The 24,356-nt window shown below is 50.1% G+C and overlaps 1 protein-coding gene across 3 annotated transcripts in view; it reads left to right on the top strand.

The window, feature by feature from the left end:
• The window catches only part of HIBCH (3-hydroxyisobutyryl-CoA hydrolase), a 29,501-nt gene that overhangs the window by 2,138 nt on the left and 3,007 nt on the right, over window positions 1-24,356 (top strand). For 2 of the 3 annotated variants that reach the window (XM_079782320.1, XM_079782319.1), the window contains exons 2-13: window positions 3,225-3,267; window positions 5,075-5,215; window positions 6,693-6,777; window positions 8,928-8,999; window positions 10,614-10,666; window positions 15,081-15,159; window positions 16,315-16,460; window positions 19,103-19,189; window positions 20,635-20,693; window positions 21,307-21,388; window positions 23,347-23,466; window positions 23,758-23,791. In XM_079782320.1, coding sequence (XP_079638446.1) covers window positions 3,225-3,267; window positions 5,075-5,215; window positions 6,693-6,777; window positions 8,928-8,999; window positions 10,614-10,666; window positions 15,081-15,159; window positions 16,315-16,460; window positions 19,103-19,189; window positions 20,635-20,693; window positions 21,307-21,388; window positions 23,347-23,466; window positions 23,758-23,791 — 1,001 coding nt within the window. The remainder of the gene's footprint in view (window positions 1-3,224; window positions 3,268-5,074; window positions 5,216-6,692; window positions 6,778-8,927; window positions 9,000-10,613; window positions 10,667-15,080; window positions 15,160-16,314; window positions 16,461-19,102; window positions 19,190-20,634; window positions 20,694-21,306; window positions 21,389-23,346; window positions 23,467-23,757; window positions 23,792-24,356) is intronic. The other variant, XM_079782321.1, reaches the window with a different exon arrangement.

Raw genomic sequence — 24,356 nt, 5'->3', positions numbered from 1 at the left:
AAATAAGATATGTGCAGTGTGCATAGGAATTTGTTCATAGTTTTTTTTAAACTATAGTCCGGCCCTCCAACGGTCTGAGGGACAGTGAACTGGCCCCTGTTTAAAAAATTTAAGGACCCCTGGCCAAGGCCCAGGTCACAGCCAAGACCAGTGGAGTCATAAGCCCTGGAGGTGGGCACAGGCACAGGGGTTTTGTCCAAAGCGCTGACACGTTGTCATTAAAGTCAGTGCTTTTAAAACTGTGTCATTCCCGGAGTTCAGGCTGAAGTGACAGACCCTGGCCTACCTAGGGACGTTTTCTAAGGAGGGTTTTCATATGGACATTTACAATCTGAACTAACCCGGGAGCACCATTTCTAACGTTTTTTAAAAACCTAACTCAATTCTATCTTTTTGGAACTTGTCTTAAGCAGCAGAACATGTGAGTGCTCTCTTCTTTAAGTCAGAACAACTTTGAATTCCTTCATGAGGCCAGTACCCAAATGCCAGAGCAAGGTTAAAGATGTGCTGCCAGATTGGCAAGTTTTATGTAACAGCTTCAGTACTTCCTGCAGTGCGTAAACAGGAGAACAGTTTCATGTGTGAGACAGAATTTTATTTCATTCATAGAAAGTTAATAAAAACCTACCAAATGCAAGTGTAACTCACTGAGCGCTGCATTCATAGATCACAAAAGTCTCTGGACCAAAGCAGAAAGCAAACAAACCAAACTACCACTAAGTTCCTTACCAGATTTTATATAATCACTAGAGGCCCAGTGCATGAAATCCTGCACCCTCTCCAATCTGGGACCCCACAGGGATCAAGCCTAAACTGGCAGTCGGACATCCCTCTCATAATCCGGGACTGCTGGTTCCTAACCACTCACCTGCCTGCCTGCCTGATTGCCCCTAACCGCTTCTGCCTGCCAGCCTGATTGCCCCTTAACCACTCCCCTGTTGGCCTGATGGACGCCTAACTGCTTCCCTGCCAGCCCAATAGCCCCCAACTGCCCTCCCCTAGACCCAATCGCCCCCAACTGCCCTCCCCTGCTGGCCTGATCGCCCACAACTGCCCTCCACTGCCAGCCATCTTGTGGTGGCCATCTTGTGATGACGTGAGGGCGGCCATCTTGAGGTGGCCATCTTGTGACGACATTGCACAAGGGCATCGAGCAATGCCACCTAGGCTTTTATTATATAGGATTATTTCTATTCCGATTCATACTTGTATTCAAGTATTCAGAGCCCCCAAGTAACTCTGAGTTTATGGTCTTCTCTTTTCTTCCCGTTGGCTCCCAGCCTTCATCACTCAACCAGGGGCATCTCCACAACCTTGGAGCCCACGGCTGTAGTACAAAGGAGAAATGGTAACTGCTCTGAGAGACACACTGCTGGGCCCCAGGCCCCACAGACCGCACTCCCCACCTTGCCCCGCATAAGAGAGCTGCTCATACCCTTTGGGGATTGTGAGTGAGCCGACATTGTCCTCTGGAGTCACTGGGACAAGGTCTGTTCCACACTTCTTGCTAAGGATGGGAAGCGATGCCTTCCTTCTTGACTCCTGTTGTGTGGCCCCAGGCCTTTGTTCAGGGACTGCCGCGGGCGGTCTGCGTTCTGCTCATCCTGTTCTTGGCCTGGCCCAGTGGGTGCCCTGAGACCGCATCCACCGCCTTGAGGTGGGGACCAGGGAGATGGTTGTAGGGTAGGATCTTGCCTTGTGCTTTGGCAGAGTTCAGAAAGGCAGGGCCAGTCACCTTGTGTTCCTTCTGGTATCCTAGCCCCGCACAGTTCCCAGCACAGTTACAGAGAGCAAACAGAACGGACTTGCAGGTCAGGGCTTCCTTCTGTGAGGCCTGCTGTTGGTCCTCTGCACAGGGTGTCTCTGGGAATTACACTTGACCTAGGGCAGAAAAGTAATTTTTATTTAAACATTTGACAGTGTTTTCTTAAATGTGCAGGAGCTAACCCTAACTCCTTCAAGCTCCCTCTCACTCAAATTCTTCACTGCATTCTTTCTTCCTGATGAAGGAGTCAGTATTTTCGTGGTGATGGACATCTGGGCATATCTGGGTGCAGAGAATATTTTTCCGAGTCAGTTGAACAGTGGGTCCTAGTGGATGAGTTCCATCTTGGTTTCATTTAAGATCAAGCTACTCTCTCCACCACGGCAATGACACAGGCTAATGGAATTCACCGCCCAAGCATCGCATGTATTTCACCTGTTCTTCCCTCTCTCTGGCAACCTCTGGTCTTCTTTTTTTTTTTTTAAATATATATTTTATTGATTTTATTACAAAGAGGAAGAGAGAGGGACAGAGAGCTAGAAACATCGATGAGAGAGAAACACCGACCAGCTGCCTCCTGCACACCCCCCACTGGGGATGTGCCCGCAACCAAGGCACATGCCCTTGACCGGAATCGAACCCGGGACCCCTCAGTCCGCAGGCCGACGCTCTATCCAGAGCCAAACCGGTTTCGGCAACCTCTGGTCTTCTTACTGTCGCCGTGGTTGTGCCTCTTTCAGAATGGCCTCTAGTGGACTGAACAGTACCTATCTTTTCAGAAAGCCTTCCTGTGCTTAGCAGTACGGATTTAAGATTCCTCTCTGCCTTTTGTGGACTGATAGCTGACTTCTTTTTATTAATATTTCATTGTATAGATATACCACAGTTTACTTATCCTTTTATCTATTGACGGACCTCTGGTTACATCCATGTTTAGGCTCTTGTGAATAAAGCTACCATAAACACTTAGGCGCTGGTTTTAGTATGAAAATATTTTCAACTCATTTGGATAAATACAGGGAGTGCAGTTGCTGGATCACATGGTAGAGCATGTTTAGTTTTGTAAGAAACTGCCCAGCTGTCTTACAAAGTGGCCGTGCATTTGTTTCTACCAGCAATGAGTGAGACTTAAGCCTTTTTAAAATTTTTATTGCATTTATTGGGGTGACATTGTTTTTTATATAATTTATATAATTTGTTGGGGTGGCATAGGTTTCAGTGTACAATCTTTTAACACGTCATCTGTACGATATACTGTGTGTTCACCATCCCAGTCCCCAGTCAGGTCTGCTGCGGTCACATTTATCCCCCCTTTGCCCTCTTCTACCTAAACCTTTAAAAAAGAAACCTTTTTGTTTTAATACATTTCCGAAGAGACTAAAGCAATGTGTATAGTATTTGTACATTGAAATGTGACTTCTCACATTATTGTGTTCATTGTATTCTGCATTTGTTTCAGGTTTAACGCATTCAGAAGGACTAATGTCATTCTGCAACATTTGGTGAGTTTGGGCTTCGTTTTGCTGGCATAGTTAGATTAGGAGGTTGGGAAGGAGAGACATACTGGCAGGTGTCTCTGACCTGACCTTGGTGCGCCCTGGTTCCCAGCGTATAGTGTCAAGACTTGACCAACATGACTTGTGGGAGGGGGCCTGAGGCAGGCTGTGGGAAAGAGCCTGGGTCTTCGCGTTGGAATGCCTGGGCTTCATGGCCCCCGCTTAATCTCGGGCAGAGTGCTTGGTCTCTCAGCCTCCTTTTGACCATATACAAAGTGAGGATAATGGTATCCACCGTGGAGTGCTTATGGATAATAAATACTGTGCTTCATTTGAAAAACTGGCCTAATGCTTGGCGTATAATGAACCAGTAGTTTTCAGGTTTTTAGAAAGAAATGAACTTTTCAAGCAGGAAAGAAATCATCCATTTCTTTACATCATTCTAGTGGCATTAATGGTAGAAGATTCTATAATATTCTTTGCTCAAAGTCTCACCCTCTGTAAATGTCTGCCAAAAATGCTTGGCCCAAGTGCTTGCAGATCCATGCTTAAAGATATTCCTGCATCACTGTAATAGCAGAAGGTGGACATTACCCAATGCTTATCAGTGTGGGGCTGATACATTGATATGTAAGACTGCATGACTGTCAAAATAAATAGGCGTCATGTGCAGCCAAATCCCACATTAAATACACAACGTGATTTTATAGAGGAGGACTTAAACACTGTGTCTGCCCTAGCTGGTGTGCCTCAGTGGATAGAGCGTCGGCCTGCAGACTGAAGTGTCCCAGGTTTGATTCCAGTCAAGGGCACATGCCCAGGTTGCAGGCTCGATCCCCAGTAGGGGCGTGCAGGAGGCAGCTGATCAATGATTCTCTCTCATCATTGATGTTTCTATCTCTCCCTCTCCCTTCCTCTTTGAAATCAATAAAAATATATTTTAAAAAAAGATAATCCTTAATGCTGTCAAAATATGGGTTTCTGGGTTTTATTAGGTTTTTGTTAGTAAGGATTCGTTCTCCAGGTAAAAATTTCCAGTTTAAGCTGGCTCTCAGTTTTGTATTGCACATTGCTCCCACGTGAAGTTTCAAGCACTGTCCTTAAAGGAATGTATGAAGTGGGTGGTGCTGTTAGCCTTGCTAGTTGTGTGTAGCAGAGACCTGAGCATTGCTGTGTAGTTTGAAATGTTAACTCCAGGTTACGTTAGTCAGCACTCTAGTACCTGAGCAGCGAGACCTGGGGATTAAGTTACGGTGTGTGAGGCCCTCATGTGAGCATATGGGCAAGTTCTTCATAACTATGACATGGAAGCCTGTCATTTTATAATCTGCCTTCACACTGCTCATTCTCTCTACTTTCCCAGCACGCATTCTTCAACCAGCCTTTATTCTGCTCAGGTTTATTTTCAAATATTCATTGCTACGTTTTTGCATGTACTATTCTGTAGCATTCTCACCCCCCTTTTTCCTTGGCATATATGAAGGCACAGCTCAAATATCAACTTTTTCCAAGTTGTTGGTAGCCACTGTAGTCTGAATTATTTGCCCTCTGTATTCATCTTTGCTTTCTAAGTAGCTAATATATTGGTTGGTATACAGTAATAAAAGATGTAAGAGTATTTCATCGTCCAAGTTGACTCCTTTCACTGAGAAGTAAAATGTAAGATGTAAGGGGTATGTGTAGTTGTTTTCACGTTAGCAGTCTTTATCAGATGTGTGCAGTTACCCATGTGATGAGGGAGTTACCTGAGCACTGTGTGAGGTTTGCGTTTGGTGTAGCTGCTTCCATGTAAAGCTCTCATGTGCTCACACAGAAGCTGTCCGCCCACACGGATGCGGCCGGGGAGGTGCTGCTGGAAAGGAGGGGCTGCGCGGGGGTGATCACCCTGAACAGACCCAAGGCCCTCAACGCCCTGAATCTGAACATGATCCGGCAGATTTACCCACAGCTGAAGGTTGGTCGTTTTCTCACAGCAATTGTATCGCTGACTTTGAAATTACCTTTAGTACATTTCTGGCATTCTTTCCCTTGGAGTCATTGGGCTGTCCGGGATCGGCGCCCAAGCCCATCGATTCCTAGCTTCAGCGCTGGCCCTGCGGATCCCCTGAAGCACCCAGGCAGGGCGGCGTTGCCCCAGGAGACAGCCCCTCCACTTCCCGTGGCTCTGAATCTCTCCTCTGTCCTGCCTCTCTATTCCTCCTGCCTTTTACCCAGTGATACTGGCTCTGCCTCGTGGGGCCCGTGTGAAGGTACAAATCTACTCCGCTTCCACATGGCAGCAGCCTTTTGATGTGAAGACCACTGTTTTTTAGCTGTGTGGCCAGCCTTTTCTGGAGAAGGCCATCCGTCAGCTTTTCTATTCTAAGTGAACTGCAGGCGCAGGGGAATCATAACTCAAAGTCGGACCACTGGTGCTTGAAAGCTGGCTTCTGTTTATTGCCTGTGTCGACAGAGAGTGCTCATCGCATGTATCTCACTCTCCTGAGCTCTGAACTAGGACGCTAGGCCTCATCGCATTGCTTGGAGAGAAGTCAAGCAGTGGACCTCGTACGGTCAGCCACATGGTGTTACACAAATGCTAGCTCTCCCTGGCCCCCTGTTCTTCATTCTTCATTGGACGAGTCCCTCTTCCATTTTGCTGTGTCTGTAGGAATACCTTGTAATATGTTCTTAAATGCGACACAGAAATAAGCCAAGTGTTCCCGGTCAGAGTTGGACCGGAGTGGAAGCAAGAAGAGAGTTCCTGTAAACACCACATTTCCACTACCTGTCCAGCTACATTTCTGCCTTGTGCATCTGTACTTTCATTCTCAAGTGTAGAATTCATAGAGCCTCTGTTAGTTTTTCTGTCTGTAGTTAACTAATATTTTATTGGTCCATTGTTCTAGTCCTTTGAATTTACATTGGCTCTTGATTCTTTTATCCTACTTAATTTTTAGCTGGCCTTGCCAGCCCCAACTTTCAGATTTGGTCTGTGTGTTTTCACTCTGTCACTTACAAATTTGTCAGTAGGACAGAGCCCGAGAAAGATGATTGCTCTGTTTATCAACAACCTTTGGGTGGATTTGTTCACTAGATTACTAAGCTTATGTAACACGTAGTCGTATTAAGTCCATATATATATTTAACCTTTGTCTAAAAGTCACGGCGAAGATATCAGATGCCATCATGAAATTTGGATCACAAAGTGTATTCATCTGGCAGCCTTCATTGGAATAGCCTCTAATTTACGTCTGAAAAGAAAGGAAGTTGGGATCCGTTCTTCTGTCCATACCTTATAAAGGATATGCTACATATCACATATGATATATACACAGGGTGGGGCAAAAGTGAGCTATCCATACACTGTATGCCTAGACACAGGTAAGTGTGTGTGTCTGTGCCAGTGCACGTATCTTAATGAGTTTGTGCTTATTCTGTCTTCTTTTTAGAAGTGGGAACAAGATCCCCAAACCTTCCTGATCATCATAAAGGGCGCCGGTGGGAAGGCCTTCTGTGCTGGGGGAGACATCAGAGGTACAAGCCCCTCCTCTCCCCTGAGTGCCCCTCAACAGAACGGGTAAAGTGTTAGCAAGCTTTCCCACTACTCCATCATTCGGTTACTTTTTAGAATTTTTAAAAAGGTAATATATTCTCATGTAGTTAACTTGACAGTTTAAAGATGGGCGGAGCCTTATGTATTGATTTTTAGCTTCTTTAGACTATTTTTGCATAAAAGCCTAACTTTATATTATTGTTTGGAAATACAGTTACAAATTCTAGAATTAGTCTAGTTTACATGAAATAAAACAGGGATTTCAATTACAGGAAATTTAGCTTTTTCAAGATCATAGTTCAGAACAATGAGTGGGCACGCAGAAAAAAAATTTTAAATGATATTGTGAACGTCATTAATTTTATTTCATATGGAAATGATTGATTAGAATAGCTTAGGAGGAAATCTAAGATCTTTGAGGTGGAAGAGCTTCAGCATGCAACGCAGGGGACCCTCTTTCCTGGGAGAATGGCAAGTGTGGTCGGGACTGAAGAGACGGGAGAGGAGAGTTTGGGGCATAGATCAGGAGAGCGTCAGAATGACAGAGATGTTAAGGCTGTCTCAGTAACCACGGAAAGAAGTCAGAATGGAGCACGTTAAAGGAAGATCACATTAGAGGCTGGAGTTAGCTTAAAACTATAGTCAACAGTTTTTGTGTGACTTTCCCATACAGAAGACAATCCCGTCCCTTCAGTTTGTATGTTAGTGGTAATTCTCATAGGCCTGAACCACAGGAGGGCATGAGCACTGCAGTGAGGAGGGGAGAGGGCCCGCGTGGTGTTGACTGACGCAGGAAGAAGGCAGCGGTGGAGCTGGGATGACAGCGACTGCCATAGGAAGGAAACCACTTGGTAGTGTGGTGACTCAGGCATTTTCTGTGCGCCTCTGTGTTACGCCAGGCAGCAGCATGCCGTGGCAGCATCTTGGGGAGATGTGTTTCCTTTTGCATTATTAATCAATACGGGTCTTACTATCTCACTGACCTCTCTAGCTTCTCCTTTTATGTTTCTCCTTCAGTCCTTTAAAACTGCTTCTCTCTTGATTTTGTTCTTTCTGGCCTCTGTGCCTATGTAGGTACTCCTCCCTCTCCCCCCCCCCCCCCCCCCCGTCACTTTCTGGGAAATCCCTCTCTGTGGTTCAGACTGGGCCCAGACTGTGTCTTCGGGAAGCCTTCATTCCATGGCACCTCCTGCAGCACCAGCCTTGGAGTGAGCATCGCACCGACCCTGTATCTTAGCGTCTTCTCCCCAGGCTGCACTCAGGGCGGCTGTCTTACCAGTATATCGCTGTCCCCATCATTTCAGCACCTAAGACAGTGCACGATGCTCGGTGGATGCTCAGTAAATGTTTTGTGGGGAAAAGAAAGTGGCAGAAATATTGAATTAGATGGAATATATATATATTTATTTCGCTCTGTGTGTATGTGTAGTATACTTGATACATATATCACCACCCTGGCCAGTAGCTTCTTTGGTTAGAGCATCGTCCCGATGTGCCAGGGTTGTGAGTTCGATCCTGGTCAGGACCACATACAAGAGTCAACCGATGACTGCATAAATAAGTGGAACAACAAATCCGTGTGTGTGTGCGCGCTCTCTCTCTCTCTCTCTCTCTCTCTCTCTCTCTCTCTCTCTCTCCCCCTCCCTCTCTCTTTCTCTCTCCCTCTCCTTCCTCTCTCCTCTCAAATCAATAAATTAAAAAAACAGATATATATTACCAAAATAAATGTATATCCACCAAATATTTATTCGGGTGCTACAGAAAACAGTCAAAAGAAAGTGCATTTTGTAGCAATATATAACTTCTAAATTTAAGTGTAACATTTTGTAGGAAGTTCTTAAGAATTTCCCCTTGAAGTTTTGACATGGGACTATGGATCTGGGGCTGACTATAACATGTCTGTGGCACGGGCAATTTCAAAACGTTAACAAATCCTTCTAGAGTTTTCCCCGGGTATTACAATATTTTAAATTTATTTTATTTGATTCTACTGATTAGAAATTCTACTGATTAGAAATTTGATTCTACTGATTACAATATTTTAAATTTATTTTATTTGATTCTACTGATTAGAAAACACTTTTTTTTTTTTTAAATTTGTAATCTTTCTTTCTTTTTGTAACAATCTCAGAAGTTGTAAAGGGAGACCGGAAGATAAGTCAGGATTTCTTCAGAGAAGAATATGTGCTAAACAATGCCATTGGTATGTGCTTTGCTGAGAGCTTTGAGAATGGAATCAAGAAAAGCAGCATTAATGTATGAATGACTAAAAATGTAATCAGCAGATAATCTTATTAATCTTTTATATGCTATGTGTCAAATTTGATTAAACTATTCGGACTGCTCATTCCAAAGCAATTCACACTTTCCTATTAGTAGGCTGTCCTCACCCGTTTGTCATTCAGTCGATATGAAAACATGATTCTGATCACAGGGCTGGCTTTCGTGGAAAACAGAAAACGTGGGTCCCAGTTTTTTGGGTAAAGTGAGGTATCATTTTCCAATTCCTGGAGAACTTTGGGATGAGACGTCTCTGGAGTTGATGTTCCAGAGCCTGGCTTTAGAGGTTAAACTCCAGGGGATAATAATACAGTCAGTGCTTGTCTGCTCCCAGCCCAGGGGGCCAGGCATCCGTACTTCATTTTGCTTGATGTTGTACCATTTATGTAAAAGAGATAGGATTCTACACGTTTTAAAGTTACAGCTCCGTCTGCCTTGTTGCTTCCCTGGCATATCACGCATTTCTCCCCGGAGGCAGCCGCCACCCCTCCGCAGAGCACCGGTGTCGCTAGTTCATAGTCTACCCTCCCAGACCACACTCCAGGTCTTTACTACAGCCCTGTCTACGTGCTCTATAGAGGGTGTCCCAAAAATGTATACAGACCAGCAGCCGACAACTCAGTTAATTTTCACTCCTTTTCAGGTTTAACAGATTTCAGATAATGGCTGAAGTCGGACTCAGCTTTGAGCAAAGAAAATGTATCCTAAAGTGCCACCAGACCTTTTTATGGAGATACATAAAAGGTCAAGTTTATGGTACAAAACTGGTGACAGCTGACAAATTGAGGGCACACAAATGCTGAACGAAATGACCCTTGATGTCTGTGACCCCGTTGCTTCGCGTTATCAGCAGTGTCTGGACCAGAATGGTCATCAGGTTGAAAACAGGCGTTGGCAAAAAAATTACTCATATCTATAGTTTCTTTAACTTTTGAAAATGAACTGTGTGTTAATAAATACTGACTTTATAACCATTCAAAGTGTATACACATTTTTTGGGACACCCTGTATGATACACACATATGATATGCATGGAACTTGTGTGTGTAAGTGTATTTATGCCTAATGCCAGTGTGTCTGTGGAGTATAGTTGAATTGGCAGTTAATGACAGAGCTGAGACTACAGTCTGGGTCTCCGACTTTGGTCGTGCTTTTTTCTTTATGCTACGCTGCTCTTTGTATCCAGTTACTTGAGATCTATAGAAAACAAGGGATGGTCTTTCAAATACAGCTGTGTATTAGACATCAGGGGCTGTAAAGCGGTTGTTAGTCATATTTCTCAGGAGCTGAGTTAAACAAGGCTTTCATTTGTTTCCAGTTGCAGGGTTGAGTTGTTAAATGATAATGAACAGATGATCAGGATTGTTTATGGATTGTCATTTTAAGAAGAACATTTTACAGGCCACACATTGAGTCTGCCTTGATATTTCTTGCAAAAAATTCCTTGGGAAAATATTCAGTTCATGTAACATGTGTTTTTTTTTAGGGGGAAAAATATGTTAAACATTGTAATTAATTACAATTCTTTTTCTTTTAGATTCTTGCCAGAAACCGTATGTTGCATTTATTCATGGAATTACAATGGGTGGAGTAAGTAGACTGTTTTACTCTCATCATTACTATGTGTGTTGTATTAGAAATAAGTTAATTATTAAACAGAAATAGGTCCTGGCCAGGTAGGTCATTGGTTAGAGCACTGTCCTGATACGCCAAAGCTTCAGGTTCAGTCTTCAGTCAGGGCGCATACAAGAAGCAACCAATGAATGCATCAATAAACTGAACAACAAATCGATGTCTCTCTCTCTCTCTCTCAAAAAGTGATTAAAAAAACACACAAACAAACCAGAAATGAAGCGATGAATATAACACAGTAAAACTCGTTGAAGCAAAGTTATGTTTGGATTGTAGAGCCTTGCAAGTTTGGGATACAATACTCACTTATCTCACATTCAAACTATCTCCACCCAAAATAAAAAGGTCTTACTTATGTTATATGCCGTGTTAGCTTCTGGAATTAACAGTTCTTTTAGCCAATAGAACCCACTGACTCTTGTTTTTAAGAAATGGAGAGCCCTTTTCTACGATAAGTAACCGGATCGCTGCCAGCAGTGTCGGGCGGGAACCTGGCTGTCGCGTTTGTTTTGCCCTGAGAGCGGGGATGTGGGGCCGGGGTTGTCTGTGGTACTAACTCCCCTGCAAAGTGCTGCAGAGCAAGGGCAAGGAAAGCGACCGGCAGCTCTGAATGTGGACGGAGCAGGGAAGGAGAAAACAGGACAGAGAGAACGGGTCCTTACTGACACGTGAAAGGCTGGGCCCGCACAGGAGGGAGCACAGCCCTCAGGAGACAGCCGCTCAGACGGAGACTCACAGGGTGAACAGGCGACTGGAAACAGATGCAGGAGCAGAGCTGATGTTCCGGTGAAAGCACAGCCTAGCAGGAGTCGCTGTGACACACGTTACTGACACAGACAGTGACACCCGTTCACCGACACGGACAGTGACACCCGTTCACCGACACGGACAGTGACACCCGTTCACCGACACGGACAGTGACACCCGTTCACCGACACGGACAGTGACACCCGTTCACCGACACGGACAGTGACACCTGTTCACTCACACGGACAGTGACACCCGTTCACCGACACGGACAGTGACACCCGTTCACCGACACGGACAGTGACACCCGTACACCGACACGGACAGTGACACCCGTTCACCGACACGGACAGTGACACCCGTTCACCGACACGGACAGTGACACCCGTTCACCGACACGGACAGTGACACCCGTTCACTGACACGGACAGTGACACCCGTTCACCGATACGGACAGTGACACCCGTTCACTGACACGGACAGTGACACCCGTTCACCCACACGGACAGTGACACCCATTTACCGACACGGACAGTGACACCCGTTCACTCACACGGACAGTGACACCCATTTACCGACACGGACAGTGACACCCGTTCACTCACACGGACAGTGACACCCGTTCACCCACACGGACAGTGACACCCGTTCACCCACACGGACAGTGACACCCGTTCACTCACACGGACAGTGACACCCGTTCACCCACACGGACAGTGACACCCATTTACCGACACGGACAGTGACACCCGTTCACTCACACGGACAGTGACACCCGTTCACCCACACGGACAGTGACACCCGTTCACTCACACGGACAGTGACACCTGTTCACCGACACGGACAGTGACACCCGTTCACCGACACGGACAGTGACACCCGTTCACCGACACGGACAGTGACACCCGTTCACCGACACGGACAGTGACACCCGTTCACCGACACGGACAGTGACACCCGTTCACTGACACGGACAGTGACACCCGTTCACTGACACGTGACACCCGTTCACCGACACGGACAGTGACACCCGTTCACTGACACGGACAGTGACACCCGTTCACTGACACGGACAGTGACACCCGTTCACTGATATGGACAGTGACACCTGTTCACTCACACGGACAGTGACACCCATTTACCGACACGGACAGTGACACCCGTTCACCCACACGGACAGTGACACCCATTTACCGACACGGACAGTGACACCCGTTCACTCACACGGACAGTGACACCCGTTCACTCACACGGACAGTGACACCCGTTCACTCACACGGACAGTGACACCCGTTCACCCACACGGACAGTGACACCCGTTCACTCACACGGACAGTGACACCCGTTCACCCACACGGACAGTGACACCCGTTCACCGACACGGACAGTGACACCCGTTCACTCACACGGACAGTGACACCCGTTCACCCACACGGACAGTGACACCCGTTCACTCACACGGACAGTGACACCCGTTCACTGACACGGACAGTGACACCCGTTTACCGACACGGACAGTGACACCCGTTCACTCACACGGACAGTGACACCCATTTACCGACACGGACAGTGACACCCGTTCACTCACACGGACAGTGACACCCGTTCACTCACACGGACAGTGACACCCGTTCACTCACACGGACAGTGACACCCGTTCACTGACACGGACAGTGACACCCGTTCACTCACACGGACAGTGACACCCGTTCACCGACACGGACAGTGACACCCGTTCACTCACACGGACAGTGACACCCGTTCACTGACACGGACAGTGACACCCGTTCACCGACACGGACAGTGACACCCGTTCACTCACACGGACAGTGACACCCGTTCACTGACACGGACAGTGACACCCGTTCACTCACACGGACAGTGACACCCGTTCACTCACACGGACAGTGACACCCGTTCACTCACACGGACAGTGGCTGTGCTCTGAATAATGCAAATATGAGGCCGTGTGTGTGGAGGACAAAGGGATAAAAGGAACAGTATTGAGGTGATGAATGTGAAAGATGCCGGAAACCCAACAAAGGAATGATCAGTACTCCATGGAAAGTCAATCCAGTAGTTGGAACAGAAATGAAGCTATAACTAAAGATTATTTTTTCTTATTTAACTAAAAACTAAAGACTCTCAGACCTTCACGAGGAACTGCCTGGGACTCTAGCAGCCTCTGTGTCACCAGCCACAGCCCCACTGGTTTTGCAGCCAGAGGTTATGGGACGTCTCTTCCCAGTCCTGGAACCCTAGGCGGCGGTCTGGTGTGGGCCTGGAACCCTTTGCTTCTCAGGGTAGACCTCTGCAGCCAAGACATCTCTCCCATTATCCACCACACGTGGGTGTGGGACCGGCCAGTTCTGCGTCTCTGCCCCTCCCACCAGCCTGGGGTGGCTGCTGCTTTCAGTCCCTAGTTGTAGGACATCCACGCAGCCAGATTCAGGCAGGTCTGAAGGATGGTGGTTCTCTAGCCTAGGTGTCTGACCGGGTCCTAATAGAACACCTATCACATGACATTGGCCTTTACAGAGACTATCGGACATTGTGACTGACTTCGTAAATGTTGACACCGAAGGATATAGGTAATAACTGAAGGATTTTATTCATTTCCATCGTCTTTTAAAATATAAGATTGGCATATAGTACAAAGAATTTATAGGAAATTGCATGTGTTTTTTAATATTTCCTTAAAAAGTTTCAAGAGCTTTTAAATGGCTGAGTTTGGACTGCGGAAATGTAATGAAAAGTTAGAATAATCAGAAATGAGGCCCTTTCCAATGAGTTCACACTTATAGAACTCTAGTGCTTGACATTGTCTCAGATAATTTACATGTTTTAACTCACTTAACTGTGTGATGTCAAAGACAAGGTACACTGGTTAGAAAGGATTAAGAATGAGAACTAAATCTAATGGAAGTTCTGAACAATGTGAAGAGGATGTAACATGGGAAATGTATGTTACAGTGTGAACACTGACATGAATTTTGATACTTTGTCATCACGTGTGCACTCCTTATTTATTTTATTCAAAGATCTGCTTATTCAGAGATGCCTGTTAAGGTGCCCTTCTCAGTGACGCTCAACTCAGAGGCGTGCGGCAGCCTTTTCACTTTCTAAACTTGTGTCTTAGGAACCGTTTTCAAGAGTTACATGCTTGGCCCCACGGCATCTGAGAAAAACGATTCTGCTGATTTTACTGATGAAACTTATGACATAAGTGAGATGTGTTAACATTCTCCTTAAAGCTGCGGACGCTTCCTAGAACGTTGTGCGGTTGTGCGATTCTGTCGGTTGGTGCCACGAAGAACGCTCGGGTTCCGGGTAGTCACAGCTCCAGAGGTCTTCTGTTCGGAACGAGAGGCCTGGGGAAGGAGAAGCACGGCCAGGGCGGGAGGAAAGCATCTTCGCTAAACAAACCTATTGCAGACCCAGGGAGCCTGTGCGCTTGCCACCCAGCCCGACCTCCTGAGAGTGTGGGTCCGGGTTTCCCTTAGGCCGTCTCCTGGAGCAGTTCTTGTGGAATACAAAGATGACTATTTGTTTATGATACTCTGAGCGGATGAATTTGTTTTTATTCTCTCCAGTGTTTTAAAACATGCTTCGCCTTATTTCCTAGGGAGTCGGACTCTCCGTTCACGGGCTGTTCCGGGTGGCTACTGAAAAGTCTCTCTTTGCAATGCCAGAAACTGCAATAGGTAAACAAACGCCACATTTTCACAATTACTGTTCTTTCAACTTATTTTGACCGCGCTGTGTGTCACACAAGAGTTCGTTAATTTCTTCAACAACAATGTGATCTGAACTGTTAGGAAACAGGGAATATTATGAACCACTTTATGCTAATAAACTGGACAGTGCTCCGACCAGCTGAGCGCCCCAGCCGGGCAGTTGTGGCTCCATTTTGATTGGTTGTTTCATCACCTCGCTATGGGCAGCATTTCCCTGCTTTTTAAGATGCCTGGCAGTTTTTAATTGGATGCTAGACATGGCAAACGTCACCTTGTTGGGTGCTGGGTATTTTGCGTTCTTATACATATTCTTGAGCTTCCTTCTGGGAGGACGCTGAGTCATTTGGGAACAGTTTGACCCTTTTGAGTCTTGCAGGTTCTGGAGGTTTCAATGCAGGGTCTGAGCAGTCGCCCAGGCGAGTGCTACCTATTTTCCTCTCTGTGTTCTGCTCAGTGCTCCATGCGTCATGTGCTTCCAGTCTGACTGCCGGGAGCAGGCACCCCTCCCAGCTGTGTGCGGGTTCCCATGCTGCTCTGTGGAACCCTGTCTCCTCTTTCTGTAGACTGTCCGTTTTTTATTGTCAGCTAACACTTCATCTGATGAACAGAGTTCAGTTTGCTCATCTGTTCACTCACTGACAAACATTGGGTGGTTTTCATCTTGTGTCTGCTATGCATAATCTGGTAGAACCATTTTTTTGTTTTGTTTAATTTATCTTTATTATTGAAAGGATTACAGATGTCCTCTTTGTTTTATTTGGTTTTGTTTTCTTTTTCCCCTTTTTTATTTTATTAATTTTTTTAGAGAGAGAGGAAAGGAGGCGGTGGTGGGGGGAGAGAGAAATACTGATGTTTTGATTGGTTGCCTCCCATATGCACCCCGCCCAGGGATGGAGCCCACAGCCTGAGCATGTGCCCTGACGGGCGTGGAGCTGGCCGCCTTTGGTGATGTGCAGCCCGCCGGGCCACACGGGCCAGGGCTGTGTCCCTGCTACGGCGCTGGCCCAGCCACAGCAGGTTCCTCATGTGCGTGCTTTCCTCAGTGCTAGCCCCCCTAAAGCCAAGGCAGGTATATGCACCGCTTCCCTGTGAGCCCTGCGTCTCTTTGTTACTTAATTTCAGGACTGTTCCCTGACGTGGGCGGAGGCTATTTCTTGCCAAGACTCCCAGGAAGGCTTGGTTACTTCCTGGCATTAACAGGGTTCAGGCTGAAAGGCAGAGATGTGTACCGAGCGGGCATCGCTACGCACTTCGTCGATTCTGAAAAGGTGAGTGCGGGGACGGGTGCACCTTGTGCTGTTGGAAGAACTCCTCACGAGGCAGGCGGTGGTTGAGGGCCGGCTTTGGCAGCCGGAGGAGAACCCTGGGCTCCTGCTTAAGCTCTGTGGCCGCAGGCGAAGTCTCCGCCCCGTCCCGTCCGGTTCCCCGCAGGGGAGGTCTCCGCCCCGGCCGGTTCCCCGCAGGGGAGGTCTCCGCTCCGCCCCGTCCGGTTCCCCGCAGGGGAGGTCTCCGCCCCGGCCGGTTCCCCGCAGGGGAGGTCTCCGCTCCGCCCCGTCCGGTTCCCCGCAGGGGAGGTCTCCGCTCCGTCCCGTCCGGTTCCCCGCAGGGGAGGTCTCCGCTCTGTCCCGTCCGGTTCCCCGCAGGGGAGGTCTCCGCCCCGTCCGGTTCCCCGCAGGGGGAGGTCTCCGCTCCGTCCCGTCCGGTTCCCCGCAGGGGAGGTCTCCGCCCCGTCCGGTTCCCCGCAGGGGAGGTCTCCGCTCTGTCCCGTCCGGTTCCCCGCAGGCGAGGTCTCCGCCCCGTCCGGTTCCCCGCAGGGGGAGGTCTCCGCTCTGTCCCGTCCGGTTCCCCGCAGGGGAGGTCTCCACTCTGTCCCGTCCGGTTCCCAGCAGGCGAGGTCTCCGCCCCGTCCGGTTCCCCGCAGGGGAGGTCTCCGCCCCGTCCCGTCCGGTTCCCCGCAGGGGAGGTCTCCGCTCCGTCTCGTCCGGTTCCCCACAGGGGAGGTCTCCGCCCCGTCCGGTTCCCCGCAGGGGGAGGTCTCCGCCCCGTCCCGTCCGGTTCCCCGCAGGGGGAGGTCTCCGCCCCGTCCCGTCCGGTTCCCCGCAGGGGAGGTCTCCGCCCCGGCCGGTTCCCCGCAGGGGAGGTCTCCGCTCTGTCCCGTCCGGTTCCCCGCAGGGGAGGTCTCCGCTCTGTCCCGTCCGGTTCCCCGCAGGCGAGGTCTCCGCTCCGTCCCGTCCGGTTCCCCGCAGGCGAGGTCTCCGCTCCGTCCCGTCCGGTTCCCCGCAGGGGAGGTCTCCGCTCCGTCCGGTTCCCCGCACAGGTGCAGGCCCTGGGTCTGGATGCAGAGCGGCCTTGCCTGGCACCTCCCATTAATAGTTTTAAATGAATAATTACGTTCTGTACAGAAATCTACTTTAAGAAAGTCTAATATGTAAAAATCTAAAGTTACGTGTACAATGGTAGGCTTTTATTTTATAAAAACGCTAGAGGCCCGATGCATGAAATTCGTGCAAGGGGCTTGGCCCTCACAGCTGCGGCTTCGTCCGGAGGTCATTCAGCTGTCCGGTCTAATTAGCTTATCAGGCTTTTATTGTTATAGGTTTTTGAAGGGTTCTCTTGGTTGTCAGTTTCCCTGATGCATTTAAAGGTACATTTGTAAAATATGGTCTTAAACACTTGGCCTGAAGTGTATCTGTTGCTTTGTTTTTTTTAAAAACAGCGTTGCCAGTTTTCTTAGTACGGTGGCCAGGAACAGGTAGCCAGCAGCCAGGTTTAATCCCAGGTGCCTGTGGCCTCTTTAGCCCCCCATTTTCCCATCTCCGAAATGGGGGGCAGTCTCACCATAGGAGTTGAAACTACTTGTGTTAAATGTAACAGAAAACCCAATTCACGGCGGTTTTGCCTCAGAAATCTGAGCAAGAGATTTGGGGTTTGTTCTGCGACACCTGGCTGAGCTCCCCATGGGCTGGTTGATGGCACTGAGCGGGGGGTGGAGGAGCCCGACCAGCTCATCCCACCAGCGCTCCCCCGGGACCGTGGGGACTCGGCTTCTCAGGGAGCACGTGGGTCTCCACATGAGCTCTTGTCTTGGGGGGCAGGGTGTTTGGGGAAGGGGAAGGGATGTTACATAAATGAAAAGTATACAGAGTTGAAGGTCCCTCTGCATGGCTAGGAGGGCCCATCACATTGGCTGCAGCTGCAGATTCTCTCCGCTCTGGCCCCTCTGTCACACTGAGTAGGCAGCGGTCTCATCCTTCCCTGAGCTGTGACAGGACACAAGAGCGGGCACCCCATTGCCTACTCGGGGGACACTCTGGATTACGGTGGGACTGGCTAAGGCTGCACAGAAAGCGGGTCCACAGCCTCCTCCTCTTGGCCAGCTTGCTGGTCACGGCCGACTGCCAGCCCAGGGCCTGCGCAGGAAGCCCAGATGAGCACACGTCGGGGCGGGGGGCGGGGGGCGAGCTGGAGGCGGGACCTGGCGGAGAGAGAGAGAGGTGTGATGCGTGTCAAACAGCACAGAGCCAGCGCTGAACGCCGGGAGGAAGGGCTCCCTGTACGGAAGGACTGGAGTTTTATCATTTCAGTTCAAGTCAGTTACAACGTATAACTCAGATCTTGGGTTGTGGTACGCATTTCACGTGCCGGTAGCCAGAGGGAAACAAGGACAAATGTCTCAATTCCTCCTCTCAGCTCTCCCACCTTTATTCATTCCTCGTGAGACAACATCTGCTGTGTGGGAATGCGTGTGCACAGCCACAGTGGGAATCTCCTTCAGTAGCTCAGCTGAAGAGAACATCATAATTTAAGACAGGAATTTAAAAAAGAATATAAGGTTTCTGAAGTATCTTGTGTGGTGTTTCAAATCTGTTTCCTATACCCACTTATTATTGTTATTTTGTTTTACCTTTAGTTGAGCCTGTTAGAAGAAGATTTATTATCCCTGAAATCTCCTTCCAAAGAAAATATTGCAGATGTCTTAGAAAGTTATCATACAAAGGTAACCTTGTCAACATCCTAACCTCAGGTTTTAATTCCGGGGAAGGGCAAGGGACTGAAGAGTGGCCTGGTGAGCATTGTGGGGTGTGGATTAAATAAGTGTACGCAGCCTTCTAGAACCCACAGAGGAGGAGTTTGCAGAGCTGTCGGGGTGGGGGGGGGAAGGGGGGGGTTAGGGGGACTGAGAGTTCCAACTCTAATCCCAGGTCGGTTCCCCTGGCAACCAGCCCTCGTCCTTCGGGGCTCCCCGAGTCCCCTCATTAACACAGCGCTGTGGCTGGGAGGAAGGGGAAGCGGAAAACAAGACACCCCTCTCACCGTTGTTTTGGGAACTGAAACAAAAGGCCAAATAAGAAACGGAAGGTACTTATGTTCAAGGCCGTGGGGCTGAGAGCCATGAGGGAGACAGCACCTGTGTGTGTGGACTCACGGCTTCGCAGTGGGGCTAGGGCACGTTGGGATTTCAGCCCGAAATGCCAGCCCCTGAGTGCGGACGGAGGCCGCGGCGCAGGGCCCCGGGGCAGCGTTAGTGCCGAGTGGACGGCGCAGCCGGAAGCACTGCCCGGCGGCCCGCGGTCCGTTAGAAAAGCCTCGTGTCCCAGCAGACGGGCGCGAGGGGCGTGCCGTGCTTTGTCACGGCTCAGCACGCCTGCAGCGAAGGTCTGTGTCCGCCGCTAAGAAGGACCTGGATCCCGGCCGATGCGGCTCCCGGGTGGGGCGGCATCCCGCACCAGGAGGTCACCCGTTCCTCTCCCGGTCGGGGCACAGGCCCGGTGTCGGGCTTGATCCCCAGGAGGGATGTGCAGGAGGCAGCCGATGGATGTTTCTCATCATCGATGTTTCTCTCTCTCTCCCTCCCCCTTCCTCTCTCTAAAATCAATGAAAGCGTATTAAAGAAAACAAGAATGACCTTGATGGACTGGAACTTGAGCATTAGAGGGACCCGGGTTGTGAGGGGCACACGCTGCCGTGTGAGGACGAGGAAGGTGGGGGAGGGTAAATTAGAGCTAGAAACACGAGGGCTTATTTGTGGCCCAGAATTAGAGACAAGTTCTAACCACAGCTGCCCAGGCCTTGGGGGCACTGCTTTATCCCTGCGGCTGCAGGGAGCTGGCGGGGTGCCTGCGTCCCGTGGGGTTGGGCAGGACTTCCCAGGTCCTTGCGGTTCTTGAACTTCCTGACACGCTTAACGGTCATGTGCCACATAGATGATATGAAATAAAAATACAGGGACTCTTGGCCTTTGACCCTGTCAGGTGCTGGCCTGGAACAGACACACGGTCTGAGCTTTGCACACACAGTGGTAGCAGTCAGGAGCCTGTTGGGTGTAATTTGACTGAAAGCGATAACCTGTCACACAGTGTATCATTGAATATGAACGGATTGAGGATTGTTAAAAGATTTGAGTTACTTCAAATTAATGTCAGTATTTTTCTTTCCGAACAGTCCAAGGTTGACGAGGACAAGGCGTTCGTCCTGGAGGAGCACCTGGGCAGGATAAACAGGTACTCCGAGGCCAGGTCCTCCTGCTCCCGGGGCTGGTCAGTGGGACCTGCTGATGGATTCCGTTGTGCTGAGCACGCACCTAATTCTGCAGTGGAGAGCACACAGCCTCTGTTCCACTGACCTTTGAAAATAGCTTCTTGGCACTCTGTTGGGGAGCCCAGTGCATTGCGTTTAGGCGATCTGCCGCACTGGCTCATGTACTGAAAGACGTCTTTTCTTTCAGTGGGGAAGAGCGGCTAGAAATCACTGAATTCACTTACCTTTTATCTTTGTAAAGTCGGCTTCCCTGAAGGTCTGATGTGTCAAGCCCCTCGGCCAGGGGTTTAGTGAGGATCTGAGAGGTGAAGACTGGCTTAGGAACAGGAGGAGGGAAACTACTGGAGAATAGGACAGCCGTCTCTGCAGTTAGAAGCACCACTTTTTCAGTTTCGATATCGTTTACTTACAAGTAACAGACGCAGGATCCAAAGAGAAAATGTAGGCCCTGTTTACATTGCCGGAAGGAGAGCAGTGTCTGTCTCCCCCGCCTGTGGGAGGGAGCTGTGCTCGGGTGCCTGGCTGTCACAGGAGGAAGGCTCTCACACGTGCCATCCCCTGTCTCCTTCCCTACAGTTGCTTCTCCGCCGACAGCGTGGAGCAGATTATTGAAAACTTACAGCAAGATGGCTCGCCTTTTGCCCTGGAGCAGGTGAAGGTAAAGCCGGGTCACTGCCGGAGCGGGGTGGGCTCTCGGACAGGGAGGCCTCCGGGGGGCGGGCAGCGCCCACTGTTGTTGTTTCCCTCAAAACCTCACCAGAACCCGAGTACCTTGTACTGCCGATGCCAGAGGCAGCTCCTGGCCGTCACGGGGCCCAGGAGGCACGCTTCCCTCCAGGGTCCTCCGGTCCCGGGGAAGCACGAGGGACATGGGTATTAGACGGTCACCTTGCAGCTGTGACGTTGACCTGTAAGTTCTGTCTAATGAGCAGCAGCTCAGTACATGGTCTTTCTAAGCTGTAGGCTCCAGTAAAAGAAAGAAATCTGTTTAAACCTATTGTACGCCGTAAGCGCCTGTAGACGCCAGCAGTGGACTTTCCCCACAACACGCGCGTCTGTAAAAAAAATGTTTTCCCTGAGTGGCAGCCCTGAGCAACTTTAAAATCATTTTTCGTGAGAATTTTCAGCTGAAAATATTCAAGAACACTCGAATTGTGAGTAATATATTTATTTTTATAATATTTATTGCCAATTGATTTTTTAAAATTAAATTCAAAACATCGTGGCGTGTGGGGACGGTGTCCGCTTTGGACGAGTGGCAGTTAGCTGGTTAAGCCAGCAGGAGGCCCCATCTCCAGCCACCACTGAGCCCGCCCGAAGCAGTTTCTCAGCCTGAGGGAGCGATCTCCCACAGTCACAGCCGGTCAGCTGGCGACAGCGACAGCGACAGCGGGCGGCGCCGCTTCTGTGTAAGTGACGGCAGGCTAGGCTCCTGAGACCGCTTTCCGGCTTCTAGACACGCAGGCACCCTCAGCAGGCGGCAGCTGTCCGTCTCCCTCACCACAAAGGCCATTCACGTTATTGACAGCTTTTAGGAATGTTTGCATAAATGGAGGTGATCGTTTTCTATTTCAAGGAGTGTGCCTTCACGTCGGTTCTCTTGTTTCAGAGCAACATAGAAACCGGTACTCCTGTTACCGTTCTCAGCCACGTGGCTGAGTGTGCACTTAGCAATTCCGCTGACAGCAGCCACGCGGCACGGGGCCGGACAGGCGGTCTGGTGCCCCTTGCAGCAGCACAGAAGTTCAGTGGCACCCCCTTACAAGCACCCCCCCCCCGGGGCTGGGGGGTGGACGCCCACAGCGGTCCTCTGTTCCTCTGGGCTGTGATCGCCCCGCCACAGAACAGGGTCCTGGCGAGCCCATCCCACGAGGGCCACACACATGGAGTGCGAGTTTCCTTCTCACTCGCCACCTGGAGCTCTGGGAAGGAGCGCGGCTCCAGAGTGACGTGACGTGACGTGACGTGACGTGACGTGACGTGGGGTGGGATCGGACGCCCGCGGAGGCTTCCTGGCCGAGGGAGACGCCGCTCCTTTGATTGTCCATCAGGAACACCCGGCCCTGCAGGAGAAGAGAGCCGTTGGTGCTGGGTGAAGCGTCTGCAGAAGAGAGGGTGTGGGCAGACTTTAAGAGGGTCCCGGGTCTGTCCCCGCGAGCCTCTCGGCTCCTCGCGCCGGCGTCTTCGGGGCGCTGTGTGCTTCCTGCGGGTTCCAGGGCGGGTCCCAGGGGCGTAGCCGCGTTCGTGTGCGGAGGGGCAGCCACCTCCTCGACATCTCGGGGTCCCTTTCTGTCCAGGATGGACGGGGGACAGCATGTCTTCACCCTCACTGACCGTTACACACACACGGCTTTGGTGTCCCCGGGATGGCGCATGGCACACTTGCTCCTGTCCCTCCCACTAGCCCTTCCCCGGTTGGGGAGAGGAATTTGCTGGTCCCATGGATTAGAAAACCTTGCTTGGCGAGTGGGCAGGATTAGCCTGGAGGGGAGCCTCACGCGGATAGGACTGTCATCTGAGCACATTATAACACGATTTATACCAAAACTCAGCTGGTTTGTTACAGACAGCAAAGGAACTGTTGGTCTAAAACTAGCGAACGCTTTCCCCTAACAGGTAATTAATAAAATGTCTCCAACATCGCTCAAGATCACGCTGCGGCAGCTCACAGAGGGGTCCTCAAAGTCCCTGCAGGACGTGCTCACCATGGAGTACCGGCTGAGCCAAGCTTGTGTGGTGAGAACCGGTCTCAGTGTCAGCGTTTTAGGCTGCGAGCTAACGTGTGGTCATTGTAGAGCATGCACACGAAGCCATTGATAGGGAAACTTCCGGGAATGGACTCTGGAAACCCAACGGGCCGGGCCACTCGGGCGTGGAGACACCGGAGCAGCGGGGTGGGTGGTGGTCGAGGGGTGACCGTCGGTCCGTCGCTGATGCTGTGGCCAGGCAGTGCCATGGGAGTGGGAGCTCAGCGGTGGAGGGCGCCAGGAGCAGGGCGCTCACAGCCCTCCCTCCTCTGTCTTTCAGGGCGGCCACGACTTTCCCGAAGGCGTCAGGGCAGGTGAGTGGCGGCTCCTTCGGCTCTCCTGGGAGCAGAGTGTGTGAGCGCACTGTGCGTCCAAGATGGTTGCTGTCTTACTAGTGAACATTAGGCTTTTATACAGATTGCCAAGAGTTAAAAAATTACCAACTGGCAGATAGGGGAGATAAGTCATTGCATCCAATATTGCTTTAAAAATTTACATGACCTGCTCACTGCTCCCTAATTGATATGTAAGAGGTCACCTGCTTTTAAAGTCGCAGGCAGAGGCGGTGTGAGCTTGTCACTCATTCTGCTGCTGAAGCCTCGGGTGCGTTTATTCCACATAAAGCCCTCAGTCCCTGCCCTCCCCTCCCTCCCCTCCCCTCCTCTCCCTTCTCCCTCCCCTGCCATCCCCTCCTCTCCCCCCCTACCCCCCTCCCTCCCTTGCCATCCCCTCCTCTCCCCCCCTGCCCTGCCCTTCCCTCCCTTCTCCTCCCCTCCCTTCCCCTGCCCTTCCTCTCTCCTCCCCTCCCATCCCCCTCCCCTTCCCTCCCCTCTCTTCTGTACTGGCCTGACAAAACCCCAGCAGTGCCATCGCTCCCCG

This window comes from Cnephaeus nilssonii (genome assembly GCF_951640355.1).
Source record: "Cnephaeus nilssonii genome assembly, chromosome: 10".
NCBI lineage: Eukaryota > Metazoa > Chordata > Mammalia > Chiroptera > Vespertilionidae > Cnephaeus > Cnephaeus nilssonii.
Note: the sequence above shows the minus strand (reverse complement) of the source record. Positions and strands in the feature narration are given on the sequence as shown.